General features: G+C 44.0%; 1 protein-coding gene across 3 annotated transcripts in view; it reads left to right on the top strand.

Annotated features, from left to right (window-relative positions):
- Positions 1–16,183, top strand: part of MCC (MCC regulator of WNT signaling pathway) — a gene marked incomplete at its 5' end in the record, with an annotated part of 425,634 nt that overhangs the window by 315,405 nt on the left and 94,046 nt on the right. For all 3 annotated transcript variants that reach the window (XM_082455726.1, XM_082455728.1, XM_082455727.1), the window contains 2 exons: positions 3,292–3,434; positions 13,191–13,333. In XM_082455726.1, coding sequence (XP_082311852.1) covers positions 3,292–3,434; positions 13,191–13,333 — 286 coding nt within the window. The remainder of the gene's footprint in view (positions 1–3,291; positions 3,435–13,190; positions 13,334–16,183) is intronic.

The following is a 16,183-nucleotide window of genomic DNA, read 5'->3' as shown; positions in this document are numbered from 1 at the left end:
AAGGCACTGATTGCTCACAGAATGGCTTTGTCTGTCCTGGTTGCTCCGCACTCATCTGCCACTTTTAACGCACTGAAGTGCCCCATTCCTGGGCTTGGTCTTGTGCAGTTTCATGGGAGCTGTTTAACAAGAGTGTTTTCTTGAGTTCTTTTGGCTCCTGCAGGTAATGACTTGTTTCGTCCTGCACTGTTGCCCTTGTGGGAATTGATGCACTTCTTCCGGCACCACAGCTTGGAAAAAGCTCAAGGGATTTTTTCATTCAGCTTGGAGAGCAACGCTTCCACTCATCTTTGGCTGGGCATGATGAGTGTGCAAGGAATGGGTGAAGCGTGTTTAATGAGATACCTCAAGGGGATTTTGATTTGTAACATCAAATCAACTATGAGCTATGTCTTCTCAGTCATTCATTCATCTGGAGGCTAGGAGTTTCGATAATTATTTTCCAGTATTCTCTTTTCACTGGGAAAAGAATCTCCAGAGCACCATTCTATCATCTCTTCTTCCCCCCCAACCCCTCCAATTCCGTCCATGTTTCTTATGCACCAGCAGAGAAGTCTGCTTGGAAGCTGTGACCACATTTCCCTTCAAAGGTAGGTGTCATGGTGACCCTCCCTATGGTACCTAGCACCGTATCATAGTTTAGGAAATCAAGATATATCTATTATTTTAGAGGAAATATTAAATTATAGAGGCTTTCCACCATTGTGAAAAAACATACGTATGGAAAAATATAGGAATGTAACCTTTGCCTTCAGCTGAGAAATTTTTTCCTCTAAGATGTTCTTGTTGCTACTCCCAGATGAACTCCTAAGTTCCAAATAGACGTTATGAATCTTTTTTATCCTTTCAGCTGCAAGCGCTGTTGTGTCTGACTGAATTATCGGGCTTCCTGTTGAGTCTTGTTCATACTCATACCTTCCAGGCGGACTTTGCAGGTAGAGGCAGGGGGAAGATGGTACGACACCAGCTCTCATGCTCTCGTTATCTGGGTACCAACCGTCTGATCTCCCTGCAAGCCGGGCAGCCCCACAGGAGCTCACCTCTCAGATAGCTCCTAACAGCCAACAGGGGCACCTAGAGTGGGCTTGGTGGTTATCAGTTGATCCTGTGTCTTTTTCTTGAATAAACACTTACGCATCTTCATTTTTAAGTGGATTTTGCAGTTTCTTGTCTGCCTTGGTGGCAGTGGCGGCCTGTTGACCTGTAAAGACTGAAGGAGGAGGAATAAGTGGGGAATTTCAGGGAGAGTGAGAGCTCGTGGAGTTTGTAAGGGGAAGCGTTTCACAGCAGTTTATAGCCCTAGAGAACTGAATATGGGAAACCCCGGAGCAGGAACCAGCAAGATGACAAAGTAGTAGGAGTCATGGCATCCACAAGATCAAGGTCAGACCGGGCATTATCTCATAACTATTGTAAGATCTGGAACTGGTGACCTTCATGATAGTGTCAGCTACATACGCACATACACGTACTACACACATGCAGGTGCATGCGTGTACATGTGCACACACACACTCACATACACAATTTGAAGATGGGAAAAAAGACCAGTAATAAAAGCTCATAGATATTCTGCGGGGATGGACAGAAACAGTATTCTGCTTATGGAGAGAAATAAGAAGCTTTTTCATTTACTGACAGGTACTATCTGTGAGACACTGTCATTTTGTGGACTTCTGTTGTTCCTCTTAAAGTGTGATGGATCACAGGTGAAAAGGCAGAACTTCATGGGAAGAGTATTTGTGGCCTGTCAGGGTTTCGTTCTGGTTAGGAAAGCTTCCATGTAGATGGGACTTTCACTTGTCCTTCCTCCTGGCCTCTGGTTCCACTTACTTCCTGTGTGTTGGACCTTGAGTGGAGGTTATTTGACATTTTGGGTTGTCACCGAGAACAGAAGTTCACATCACTGTTTCTCTGAAAGTCACCATCTCACAAAGGTCTGTGGTACAGGTTCCTCTCCAGTCTTATTTCTGGAGCTCTGAGCAGCACCCAGGAAGTTACTGCATTCATAGTGATCAAGCTGTTGTTCATAGGTATGGTCCCTGCCATGATTTATACCAACGTATTTATCATACTTTGCTGAGTACTTCTGTTTCAGGTAGCAGTCTGTTTTGAAGGCTTTGTGTCCCTGCCCAGTAGCTTCTGGGTTACACCATTGGAAGCCTGGCAGATTTTAGGGATGGGGAGGACATTGGACATGGTGGGTGAGAAGTCTTACCTTGCCTGCCTGCCCCCAGCCCTGAAAGTGCAAAGCTGGCAAGTACGTGTGGCTCTTGGCGTTAGGAAAACCTTGCCGAAAATGAAGTTACGATTCCTCTGCTGAACGGGAAATTAATCAGGACTGAACATAGTAGACAGGGGCAGAAGCTCGACTCCTTGGTCTATCACTGACTAGTGTTTATTATTATGTAAATGAGATTAAATGTACAATGACTGGTTGGGGGTTGAGGAGGAGGGAGAGAAGTGAAGGAGATGAACAGGTTCCTTAGGATTTAAACTCAAGATGCAAAAAATGTTTTTATAGCATCTGCTGCTTCTTAATCCTTCAAATGCTGAGCAAGGGAAGCTCCTCGGTTTCTTGAAACACAGCGATTTATTCATCCCATCGCACGCCTAGGTCACCCACAGTGAACCAGGCTGTGTGCCAGGTGCTAGGGCTAAGTCATGAAAACACCCAGCCCCTGCCTTCCCAGAGTTTATAGTCTAGTAGGAAAGGATATTGGAAAACATTATGTGTGCAGATAACCAGCCAGGTAAGAAATGGTGTCACACAATTTAGGATTATTTGATTGAAAAGTGGCTGAAACATACCCTAGCAAACTTCAGCAAAAAAAGGAATGAATTGGTTAAAAAGGAAAAAATGAGCAGCCATAAAAGAACTTGGGAAGAAAGCTCTGGGGATAGAGGTAGCGGGGACTGGAGGGCAGTCTCATCAGCGTGCAACTTTAGATCCATTCGCTCAAGATTCGGATTCCAAAAAAAAGGCATCTGCCCGCTCTGTGGCTGAGGAAAAACAGAAGGTGTGGATAGTGTGCAATGGCAGAGGGACCTTTCCCCAAAGAGCAAATGAGAGCTAAGAAAGGTAAAGACTCAGATGTCCACCAGGGGCTTTGTAAAGTTCAGCTACTGTTGTGTCTTCTGGGATTCGTGGCCAATGCGCAGGTGTATGTTTATTTGGGGCATGCTCCACATTGAGGTTGTGACGGTTTGAGGCCATAAAACTTAGAATCACTCACCTACCTGTAGGTGTGTCCACTCATTGGCACTTCTGTCTTGTTCTCTCGACGCCAGTGTGAGCAGTCCCACCTCATGAGAGAGCATGAGGACGTCCAGGAGCGAACGACGCTTCGGTACGAGGAACGCATCACCGAACTCCACAGTATCATCGCTGAGCTCAATAAGAAGATAGACCGTTTGCAAGGCACCACCATCAGGTAGTCAGCTCCAAGCCAAGGCTCTCTCTCTGCCCGTCCGGGTGGTAACCTGGGTTTCGGACTTGAAGTCAGCCCTATGAATTATAACAATGTTTTACTTGTAACTAATATTTTTACAGTTGCTAAGTATTTTCTCTTTACTTTGTTAACCACGTGCTTTCCCGTCCATTATTCCGTTCTGACCTTGATCCTCATGGTAACCCTGAAAGGTAGACCAGGGTGGGAGTTGTAATCCTCAGTTGACTGATAAGGGGAAGTTGAGTGAGATGCTTTATCAACAGGTTCTAAATGGCGCCTCTTCTGTCTTAGAGACCAGCATCCCTACCAGCCCTTTTATTCACCGGGTCTGTTCTAGATATACAAACTCAGTGCATCCCTTGGGGATTTTGAGAGATTTATGAACGTGGCTTTTAACTAAACATCACGTATGCTTCTAGATAATCTAAAAAATTTTTGAGCTCACTTGAAGTTGACTTACCAACATTGACGTAGCCTCGTACAAACTCCTAAGGCGGGCAGTTGGGGAGGAGCAAGATTTGATCCATCACGTTATTGGTGAAAAAGCTGGGGCTTAAAAATGTTAAGTGACTACTTTGAAGTTACCCTTAAGAGAGGGCAGACAGAGGTGGAGTTAGAACCCACAATATCTCTGCCTTTACTCAGTTTTCTTACCATAGAAGTGATTGTTGGGGATTCTGCCTTCCTTGCTCATCAATCAGCTGGCCCCTAAGTCTCCCGCACACAGCACTTAGTTGGTGTGTCTGCCCTGCTGTCCACAAGAGGGGTTTGCCTTAAGTGACTTACTGAGCCAAGGAAGAGAACTTTCATCTTCCTGCCCATGCTCAGGGAATAGCCCTCAGGAAAACAAATGGTTGGCGTCTACTTTTATGGAGAAAGAGTGCTTTGTGCTCTGCCTGTTTGTATAGGCCTCAATTAAAACAGTTTTAGAGGCAGCTTCTTTAAACTCTCCCTCTGGAAGTCCCGGGTTAGAAGAAACTTTGGAGGCGTTTTGTTCCAACTCTGAGAGTTACAGTAATGATGGGGCTACTTGATGAGAGTACTGGTGGGCCTCTGTTTCAGGGCAAAGTTGTGGAAAAATTTGCAGTGAATTGGAGCCACACAATACATCTCATATTCCAACTTAGAACCTCAAGCCTTTTAAATTGTATCCTGGTCTTCAGAGTGATTGTAGGTTAGAAGAGCAGAGGAGAATTTTCAGCCCAAAGAAATGATTATAGCAGACTTTAAGGAGGCTGACAGAGTACACTGGCAAATTTGTAATTTCCATTAAAACATGCTGCACTTTTAAACACTTGAGAAGATGAAGGCAAATGGACTCAGTGAGTTGTGAAAAAAATGCATCACGCATCACCTAGAAAACTCAATTTCAGGATGTTTAAATTGAATATAATGGCCAAACTGCTTCCTGTTAAAATACAGTGAGCTTCTTGAGCATAAACATTTATCGGTGCCTTTTATTTAAAGGGAGATTGCATCTGTACAGATGTCACATTAAATTCTGCCAGTTTTCAGTATGTAAATGCGCTAGGCCCTCCTCGAGGTGGGGACTCCCTGCAAGGCTGGAAGACTAGCAGACATGTGGGCCAGTAAGGCAAGGCTCTTCTTGTCCTCTGAGCTCTAGTAGCTAAGGCATCTCCCAGCCTCCATCACTCCAGGAAATTGGTTTGCTCTCAGGTCCTGAGATGCTATAATAGACCCAGTGCAGGAGGAGCCAAATGCCTTGGACAAACTCTAACTGCCCTGGCATATCCAGGCTGTAGAGAATTGTCATGCTAATCAGGTACATTCCTGACACCTTATAGACTTTTTTGTCACTTCAATCCGGGCCTGAGTTAAGAATTTATTGGAAAAGCTGAAAAACCATCAATAAGGGAATGGTTTATGATATATCCACATTTAAGCCATCCTGAATTACATAAGAAAAAGATATGACAGTCTCATAGTTTAAATTTTTTTTCTCAGGTCACAATCAGAGAACCAGGGACCTTCTGTGACTGCCCTAGAAGACTCTCCCATCTTTTATAGCCACAGGGCTACCGTAGTGAAGAATCAGACACTGCAGGTTGCTGAATTCCAACATAAGTTGAATTCAAAGCCACATCAGATCTCTTAGGTTAAAGGTTAAGCACTGATAGGAAAAGATGAAATGGTGAGAATCTAAATGGACACATTTGGGTAGATTCAAATGAATCAAAATACCTAGAGCCTGCAAACGCCACTGAATTTCCCCTCCAGCAGAAGCAGTCCCACTCCCGGTCTGATAAAGTTAGTCCTACCTTGTTTGGAGACTCTGTAGCAATCTGATCCCAGGTAGAGGGTACCAGATACATTCATACCTCACCGCTACTCCATTCCTCTTTATCTTTAGGCCTAAAAGTAGCCAAATTCAATCATGCCCCAGGGGGATAAGTAGAAAATCCAACCTTGGAAGATACAGTTAAAATATGTAAGAGATTTATAAGATTTTATTCATTTATATTCACAGAAACTTGAGAAGAATATGTATAGGGTTAGGGCCTAAGTGTTCTAGACCAGGGAGGGAGGAATATAGTGTTAGATTGATGATGAATTTATTTATACAACTGTTCCTATCAGTCATTCTGGATTTGGTGTGTTAGCTCCAGCAGTTTGATTAAATGAAAACTAGAGTCATTGGAGGATTACATTAAATAATGTTGAAATGCCAGAACTTCCCTAGTATAACATAGGAGTCTGGAGGCCATGGGAGTCGGGAATGTTGGGTGGGAGCTGATGTCATTAAAATGGGGTCTTTGATGCCACTTCACTACTGGAGTCAGTGTGGGCTTGGCTGTTGTACTGGTCCACAGGACTGCAGTAGGAATCAAAATGATTCGACCCGTAGAGATTTTTGATAATGGCTAATTGATCACGGAGTCTCCAGGATGACTAGACTGCATAATTTCTTGCTTTTTTATGTATATATGCCATTTCCTTTTTATTCTCTTACTTTCTCCTGTTATATAAGGTGAGTTGGTATTGGTGAAGCTTAGCATTTAATAGTTAGGCTATGTGATGCCAAGGTGAATTTGTCATTAAACTAGAAGAGGAAGGCTCACCTAACAATGGATATAATTACCGATGGGACTTTGGGTCTCCCATTTTGATGAGAAGGTGAGTACATTTACATTTGAACGAGGGATGGTTACCGAAGCTTGATGTCATTGCTATTGCAATTTGGAAATTTAAGTATGTGTGAGAGGATGTGTATGGTTGTCAAGTAGCCGAAGACAGTAGTATGGATGGATGTTGTAGACAGTACTGTAGACAGCATGATGGATGTTGTCTGGCACCTGGTACCATTCCCCCTCCTTCTCTCTACTCTCCCCCAAATCAAAGAAGATTGACCCTGGGGACTACTTCCCAAACTCCCTTAACAGCTGGGCTCTGGGATACAGTTTTGGTTCTGCCAGTGAGATGCATTCACCTGGATCTGGAAGGCTGAAAGGAGGTGGGAGCCATTGTCCCTCAGGCCATAATGGTGGCAGCTGACATACAGGCTTTGGTGAACATGAGGTCCTGCATTGACTGGCCTGACCCTGGAGCTGTGGGCAGGTGTGAAGGTGGCAGCAATTTCCTCATCCTAGAGGGGACCACAGCTCTGATGGCAAATCTGACAGCCCCGGGTGGCCTCCACCCACCCTTCTCTTCTCCAGTCCTTCCCTCCGATGGTTTTGTAAGCACGAAACTACCTAAATTAAATCCTACTTGAAACACCCAGAAGAGTTTGTTTTCCTAACTGAACCCTGCCTAATGCGTCCTAAATCTCATCTGCTTGGAATAAACACTGAACAGTTTGTATTTATGGCCTTCTAAAAATTTTTTATTCATGAATATTTTAAACAAATTAGGTCATATAGCGCACACTGTTTTGTAATATGTGCTTTTTCACTTAACTGTATGTTGTGGCTTTTTTTTGACGCTCATCTGACTTGGGGGGATTATATAATGGGATGGGTAAAATGGAAAAATACGTCAGTAGCTCACTTTGGATCTGGGGGAGGAAAAAAGATGTCTAAGCAAATTAAACATGAGATCTTTTGTTTCCCAAGGAGATTATTTTCTTTTCCCAAAAGCTGCTCTCATAACATCAACCTTTCACTGCCAACTCTCATGAGTAGTTCATGATTTCTACTTCATTTCCCATTTGCTTGTTAGCCCACAGCTGTCTGGCTTCTGACCCCAAGTTTGCCAAAGCTCCTTCTGCTATGTACTGAATTGTGCCCCCACCTCCAGTTCATGGTGAACCCCTCGATATGACAGTGTTTAGAGATGGGGCCCTTTGGGAGGTCATTCGGTTTAGTCGAGGTCATGCAGATGGAGACCACATGATAGGATTAGTGAGTGTCCTTATAAAAAGAGATGGCAGAGAGCTCGCTTGCTCTCCAGCTCTCTCCCTGCCATGTGAGGACGCAGTGAGAAGGCAACCATCTGTAAGCCGGGAAGAGAGCCCTTACCAGAAACCAACCATGCTGGCCCCTTGATTTTGGACTGCCGACCAAAGTCTAAAACTATGAGAAAATAAATTCCTGTTGTTTAAGCTTGTCTATGGTACTTTGTTACAGCAGCATAAGCTAAGACACTTTTTTTAAAATCACCAATGATTTCTTAACTGAAAAATCCGGTGACCTTTTTCTTGTTTCTGGCCCTTTTTTGCAGCATTTAACCCTAAATCCTCCTTCCCAACTGGTGTACTCTTCTCAAACCTCCATGGCCCTTTATGTCCTAGGTCTTCTCCTCTGTCCCTAAGATCCATCTTCAGCCTTGGCTCTTACCCTGGACTCTCCCCCATGCCTTTCACCAGGATGGCTGCAGCCCTAAAGCACTGACCTCTCCTATTCGTGTCACATTGACATTGGCACTTGACATTTCTGCTTCTTTGTCTGCAAAATGCTCCTCATTTAGTGACTGAGATAGTATCCAAAGCCTCCTTCTACTCTAACATAATCCATTCGCTAAAATCTCGTGCCGATGCTATGCGCCCGACCTTTCTCCTGATCTTCAGGCCCACGCTTGGGCCTGTGTGGTACATCTGTCTATCCATCTTCATGTTGCTGCATCTCAAACAGTGTAACCAAAACCTCTTTCTTTCCCAGTAAAACATGTTGTTCTGATTAACTTCTGGCCTAAAGAGTAGAATATAATGAAACAAAAAATGAAACCCAGAAAGATAAGGTAGCTTTCTCTCTGTCTTCCTATGTGGTACATATTCCAACCTTGTTCACTATTTGAAGTTTTTGAATATGGATCTTATATCAGACCTTGTTAAAACTGGTACTCATTGATGACAAGGATGGATTATTACATACATAGGAGAGCATTTCAGAGTCCCATTTGTTCAGTTATTCACCATAAGATTCCTAGATGAGTCTGAACTTCCTCTGTACTATATGGAAAAATAAGAAGAGGTACTTACTCATCACTTATTTCCTGCTATAGCTCCTCTAAGAGAACTGAAAGGAATACCTTTCCTCCTTGTATCTAAAAAAAATCTTTGTACTTCAAAAGAATGATGACCATTTCAGGGCAAGTCGGCCTTTAATTGCAAGAGAGACAGAATGTGTTTCAAAAGACAAACCACAAACTCAGGTAGACTGGGTGAGCTGGACATAGTTGACTGACAGTTACCAAGGCAGGCAGATGTTCTTCTGGGTCTTGTTCACCAATCACTCCAATCCAGTGACAGGGCATGAATGTGCACCCCAAAATAAAACAAGTATAGAGACTGCTACTGAGGTAATATTCTTATCAACTGCTGCTGATTCCATAGTACTTCAGCTCAAGATCTGGAAAGCATGATAAGAATTATACTTTCATTGACTTTTTCCTTTTCTAATTAGATCATTTCACCCCTAGCTAATAATGAGAAAGAATCTTTTCTTTAGGCTATCATATTATTGTTTTGTTGGTACTAAATTTAGGAATTAGGCTGTGCTAACTGGTTGTATAGTCTTAGGTAAGTCGCTTAGCCTCTGGAAGCTTCAGTGGTCTTATCTGTAAAACAAAGGTATTGATCCTGTCTTAGATGATCACCAAGATCCCTTCCAGTCTGCCAGTCTGTGACTTGTCTGCCTCTGCTAGTTACGTAGATGTGTGTACAATCTAATCCCTGCCCCCTTAGGAGCGTTTTTGGGTTTTTTTGTTGTTAAGCTAGTAAGGAGCATTAATCATTGCAACTCTAAACTAAGCAACGTGGAAGCACTTCACAGATGCTTCGAAGTAAATGAAATAATGTACATTTAGAATCCTGTAAGATGATCCTTTATGTTCCAAAGAAAAACACCTCAGAACTTTGTAATTCCATAATTAGGAAACTGCCACAGTAGCATACAATTAGCAACATTTATCAGTTTATCAAAGCTTCTGTTTTTTTGACTTAAATTGATCACTTCTTGGACCTTTTCATATTTTCTTCCTTTTCTTCACCAGCATTAGCAGTTAGTGTTCTTGGAGGAGGCATTTTTTTCCCCGAAGAAATAAGATGTCACTTACCAAAAGTTACCATATACACCATGGAAGGAAGCAAACAATAAAGTCACTTTGAGATGCCGATGCTGTGTCATTTGCTAGACACCTTGACCAGCTAGGTGACGCCCTGCTGCTCAGAGCAGCCTTAAAAACACACCTCAAATTCTTGCCTTTGTAAAACTGCCACGGATCAGCAAGGTGTTTCTGACTTCTTGTTCCATTTCTCTGGATGGACCAATGCTTCTGAATAAAACAGTAGAGAGAGACCCTCCAGCATCAGTCTTCTGCAAATGCTGCAGTCCCAGATTGACTGTCAGCTTACAAAGGGCCCGGAGACCACTGGCTTTTGTCACTTTCCAGTCCCAGATTCCAACCTCCTTTCAGGAACCATGCCAATAAGGATGTTCAGGAGGTGACGAAGATACGCAACTCCAAGATTTTTTACCAAGTCAGCTGGAGAAACAGGGTTGCACAAACTTTCTCATGTTTAGGTTCAGTTTAACCTTTTAATGCCTCATTTTTGGGGACACAGAAATGCACGTGATCTTCTCACAAGGCTGCTTTCTACCTCTAACTACTGTTCACGTTGTTTGCTCGTGTTGTTTTGCACGGTAACCTTCGTTATGATTACCATAAGGGGGAACCTTAACCATGGATGGTATGTTCTCACCTCAGCCTCTCCCTGTGAGGTCAAAAACACAGACCATCTGCACTTCCCTGCTGCTTATTTTATGTTTCCATAAAAGTTCTCAGCAATACTTACTCCTTCCTCTGAATTCCTCGATTTCACACATTTTTTTCCTTTATTTCTGCCATCTAACCCTGATTATTTGCCTCCTTCAATACAATCAATTCTCCTTCTGATCAAAATTGTCCACTCAGCAAGTGGCCTGAGTGCTACTCCAGCCACATGGTTGCAACCTGCACCCCATTTTGGTTTCAGCTATCCCGAACCTCTATCCCAAGCTCCACATGTCCATGTCCACGTTCACGGGCTCCTCTGAGTCTCTGCGTGTGCCCTTGCACCCTCGTGACCTGTCTACAATCTGCTCGCCTTTAGACTCATCTTCAGTGCTTCTCCATCCAGGAAGTCTTCCCTGGTCACTGCGCACCTGCAGCCCCAGATGCTCCTCCTGTGTCCACCCAGAGCATCCTTCTTAGGTTAGAATTTGTTGTGAACACATTTGACTCCCAGAAGACAGCATCTGTTTGGCTTTTGCCATCCTATCCTTGTTTTGGTGCTCAAATACCTTGAATGAGGATCCTTAGTTTGCATTTCATGACACTGAAAGCCTTCTGCCTAAGGTGACATTTCTAGTGTGGTATCATTCTTCAGTCTGTGCTCTGACCTCAGTAAGGAATGTTTCCCTCAACAGCTTCCTTCTCCCACCCCTTCCCTATTCACTCCTTTATAAAATCCATCCTAATAAAGTAATTTTTACAAAGCAGGAGATTTGGCAGGCATTATGTGTTTTGGGACCTGCCAAGCCAAGAGGGTTGAAGGTGACTATGAAAGATTTTTCAAATGCCGTTTGTACCAGAGATACAGCAGCAGCGCTTATCTGGCTTTTTTGGCTGGAAAACAGTCTCAGCCAAGCTGAAGCTGATTACATTGGCCATGCAACAAAGATAATTTATTCATCATACACAAAATCTCCCCTTAACTAAAATCACGGTTTTAACTGCTGATTGAAAGGAGAGCTGATGTATCAGGGCACAATTACCCTCTAGACCAAAAAGGTGACTCTTAAGAGTACTTTTTAATTGTTTTCTTTCCTAAACCTAATTATTGTTGACTTTGCAGATGTCTAATAATTAACTTATTCATAGAACGTTAACCTATATTTTTTGCCTTCACCAGTCCCATTCTGATTCATATTTTGACTGTCTGGGGGTTTTATGTCTGTTTAAAGTCTTCCCAGATTTCTGTGTGGCTCTTCTTAGAAATACTTTATAAAGCAGGGGCTCAGCTGAATTCCTTCCCTGAGAGGATGTTGATTTCTTGAGAGAACCAAGAACTCTGGAGAGTTCTTCCCATTTCTCTAATATAGATGTGTCTCCCCAGCTTCAAATGGCAGTTGCCTCTTCCCCAAGTTCCAATGAACACCACTCACCATCTGGGTCCACCCAAAACTGTGGACATTCTGCCCACCCCACCCCTGGTTGTCAGCAACTTGAAGTGAATGCCAGGTTGAGAGAATTTCTTCTCTTCCTTCCTTTCTTCACAGACACCCTCCCCCTGGGGCTGAGCAGACACACCTGTGGACTTTCCAACCTCAGAGTTAAATCCCTTGACAATTTTCTTTTCTGGCTTACTTGCAAAATAAATGCTTCAAAGAGGGCTAATTTTTGCTCTCTCCATTTCTGTATCCAGTGTGTGTGTGGTGTTTGTGGTGGTGTGGGGAGAAGGTCTGCGTGTGCTTTGAAATAGATATTACAATTTTGAGTTTTCTTAGCTTGCCCATAGCTAATTCAGAGACCAGAGGTTGTGAGGGATCCATGAGAGGCTGAGAAGGCGGTGGGGTGTGCTTGTGCAGATGAAACACGGCTGCATTTCAATGTTGTCTTCCTGCTAGCAAATGCACATTGGAGGAAACAGACCATCGTGTGGTATTTTCGCTCTCACTGATTCCATTCTTCTCCTCACCCCATCCTCCTTTGCTATCCCCTAACTCCATTTACTTCCTTTAGAGAAACTAAGTGTGATATTTCTCAGACATGCTGACCCATGTACTTCTCGGAGCATTGGTTTTGATCTGCACACATGAGGTTTTCCAGTCGCTGCAGCCTCAGTACTCCTTATGTCCTCTTCCCACAAGGAAGCCCACCAGTGGGACCCTGCTGGTGACGGTCTGAGCCACTCCTGTTCACCAGACTTTTGATGCTTCCGCTCACCGTGGCCTCAGTGCTGGTAGTCCCAGTTCTTTTTCACCTCGGAATTTGAGGGGGTGAAGACATCTAATTTCTTGAGGAAATCTTCGAAAGGGAAGAGTTTCTGGTAGGCTGATAGATGAATCTTGTTTGGTGTATAGGTATGCATGTTGACACAGAAGCAAACTTTCAGTTTCAAGCGCTGACCGTAGATGTGCCCATCTATTTGGTCTGAGAGGAATCCTGAGCCATGTGGCCCGGAGAGGAGACCTGTCTGTTTTCTTTCTGAGTGTCTTTATCTTGTCCTTAGAAGACATACTCTCTAGGGATTTGTCTTCCGTCTCTGTCAGTGGAGGCTGACTTCCTTTTTCTTCTCAGGGAGGAGGATGAGTACTCAGAACTGCGATCGGAACTCAGCCAGAGCCAGCACGAGGTCAACGAGGACTCCCGCAGCGTGGACCAAGACCAGACCTCTGTCTCCATCCCTGAAAACCAGTCCACCATGGTCACTGCGGACGTGGGTGAGTCTGCCTGCCATTACCACAAAGCCGGTGTTCGGTTTCTGGATTGTAATCGGAACTTTAGAAACATAAGGCAGCTGGAATTAAAATGTAATTAGTCAAGGAGCTTATTGAGTAGATGAAGGCACATCCTTTTCAGGTCTTTACATACTCCTTTGCTGGTCAGAATGGAACCAAAGAGCTGAATTCCCTTTCTGCCTTGTGATTCAAATATACATCACCTTCTGCTTGAAAATTCTGGAAGTTGGGAACCAGTTAAAAAGGCTGTGGCAGTGTTCCAAGTTACAGTAAAATCTGAGCTGAGATGGCAGGAATGGAAAGGATGGAGTAAGTAGCGACATGTCGCAGTGGAAGAACCAATAGGTTTCAGCAACTTTGGGGTAAGGAGGAATCCAAAATGACTTAACATGTTCATCCTGAATGACGAAGAGAATGATTATGTTCCTTAGTAAGGAAGCTTGGTTGAGAAATGAGTTGGGAAACAGATATATTATGTCTGAGGTTGTAGAGAAATGTCCATGTGGAAATACCTGGCACAGTGTGTTGGTATGGTGTGTTTTAAACTACAGGTTGTGACCCATTAATGGGTCTTGAAATTATATGAAAAAATAAAATATTTTTTAAATGAAATCAAATAGGAAAAAAGTAGAATGACAGTATTGTTTCATGAAACGTATTTGTTGGATGTGTATATGTTGAAAGTTGCCAAGTGAAATGTTCCAACTATGGGTTGCAGTCGAAAGGTTGCAAAACCTCTGGTCTACTTGGAGATGCTTAACTAGATCTCTGCAGAGATTGGGGTTGAGGATAAAGGCTTTGAAGTTATAAGGTAAGGAGATCCCTATGGTTGAAAGGGTGTGGAGTCAAAATGGGGAGAGGCGCTATATCTTAGGAAATGTTCATGCACAGGGGAGTGATGAGAAAACAACGAGGAGAAGGAAGAGAAAGTATAGTACGATTTACAATAGAACTCAAAATTTCGTTGGGGAGAGAGACTTTAATCAAATATTAAACACTTATGTTTAATTATCAACCTATATATGTGCTGTAACACCAAGAACATAGTACCATGACAGTGTGTCAAAGGGATTCAGTTTAGGATTTCCAGGATAGCTCCTCTAGGAAGTAACATTTGAGCTGAGATCCGGAGGATAAGTAGGAATTGAGTACATAAAAGAGGAAACGGCATTCAGGGGAGAAGGGAGAGATGTATTCAAGGCGGTGAGAAAAGATCACCCTGTGTGGAGGGCACAGAGGTGTGAGATGGAGGCTTGGAGAGGTAGGCAGGAGTCAGATCATGCAAGATCTTATAGACCATGTTAGAGAGTCTGACCTTTATTCAAAGACCCACAAGAAACCACTGAATGATCTTAATAATTGGGGGTCGGGGGAATGAAATGATCGAATTTGCATTTTGAATCAGTTACTCTGTGGTGAAGAGAAAGAATCAGTGGATCAAGAGTGAATGGGGGAGGCCAGCTAGGAAACCACTGCAAAAGTCTAGGTGGGCAAAATTGTTGCTAGGATTAGGGTGGTGGCAGTTGAGGTGTGGAAAAGCAGATGGGTGTAGAAAGTCGGCAGGATCTGCTAAAGGATCAGTAACAGGGTGAAGGAGGAAGTAGGCATGTGGGGATCTCCCATAAGTGTCTCGTTCGCACAGTGGATAGACAGTAGGGCCAATCACCAATATGAAAGCAAGGGAAAAGGACCAGGTGGTTTTGCTCTGAATTGTATTTTGTTTTGCTTGGGGGAGGGTCGAGTAGGGTAGAGATCTTGTATTTTGTTTGGGCATACGTTTCAGGCATCTGGAGGTATCTGGGTGGAGATGTTGGGAAGGCAGTAGGTATAAATAAGCCAGTAAAGGTCTGGCTGAAGAAGGCAGCTGGGAGACATCAGGCTGTTTGCAGATAGTTACTGAAGCAATGGAAGTCGATGTGAAGAGCGAGAACTGCAGACCAAGCCTAGGGGGCCACCCGCTGAAGAGGAGACTCAGCAGCAGCTCACGGCAGGGATGCACCTCTCAGCTCTTCAGTCTCGGTTTAAATGCACCTCCTCCCAAAGCATCTCATGAGCCCCAGTCTGTGCAGGTGCCTGTGCTGACTCTCGCTGCCCCATTGGTTTCCTTCTTACATCACACTGAAATTTCAAGCAATGTATTTGCATTTCTTTGCTTGGCTGATGCTCCCGCCAAACCCCACTGAGCAGAAGCATGTTTGTTTTATCTACTAGTATCTCTCCAGAGCCCACCGCATGGCCTGGCACACAGTATGTGTTCAGAGATACTTGTTTGAATGAAGGAGGGAAGCAGTCACCCAATCCATCAAACCAGTCAATCAGCTGAAGCTGTAAGAAGGAAGTGAGGAGAGCCCTGCCCACCAGCCAGTGGGGCAGAGAAGGCTCTAATAAGGAAGAAGGGGTCAGCAGGATGGATTGCTGCTAAGGCCGGATAAGATGGATTTAGCTACGTCAAAGTCACTGAGAGCTGTATACTGATACCAGCTTGAGCCAGACAGAAATGGGTTGAGGAGTAGGGATACCTCCCAGGCCTGGGGCCTTGGCTTTAGGCTGAGACGGCTTCCCTCACGCTAACCTGAACCCAGACCCTGGGCCTTAAGTCACAACACACCCAAACCCCTGCGATCAGCCCAGCCATGGGCCCAAGTCCAAAGGGCTCAGCTATACCAGCATCATAACCTCTAACCCTAGTGGCCCCGAGCTTCTGGACTCTGCCTTCCAGCCTTAGGCAGTCAGACGAGTGAGAGCAGCCGAGAAGTTTCTGATCACTGCAAAGAGACATTCCTACACGGATCCCTCCATTCATTTCTCTGAAATTGTTTTTTATGAAATGAA

The sequence above is a fragment of the Balaenoptera physalus genome (genome assembly GCF_965194825.1).
Source record: "Balaenoptera physalus genome assembly, chromosome: 3".
In the NCBI taxonomy this organism is placed as follows: domain Eukaryota; kingdom Metazoa; phylum Chordata; class Mammalia; order Artiodactyla; family Balaenopteridae; genus Balaenoptera; species Balaenoptera physalus.
The sequence above is the reverse complement of the archived record's forward strand: the minus strand, read 5'-3'. Positions and strand labels throughout refer to the sequence as shown.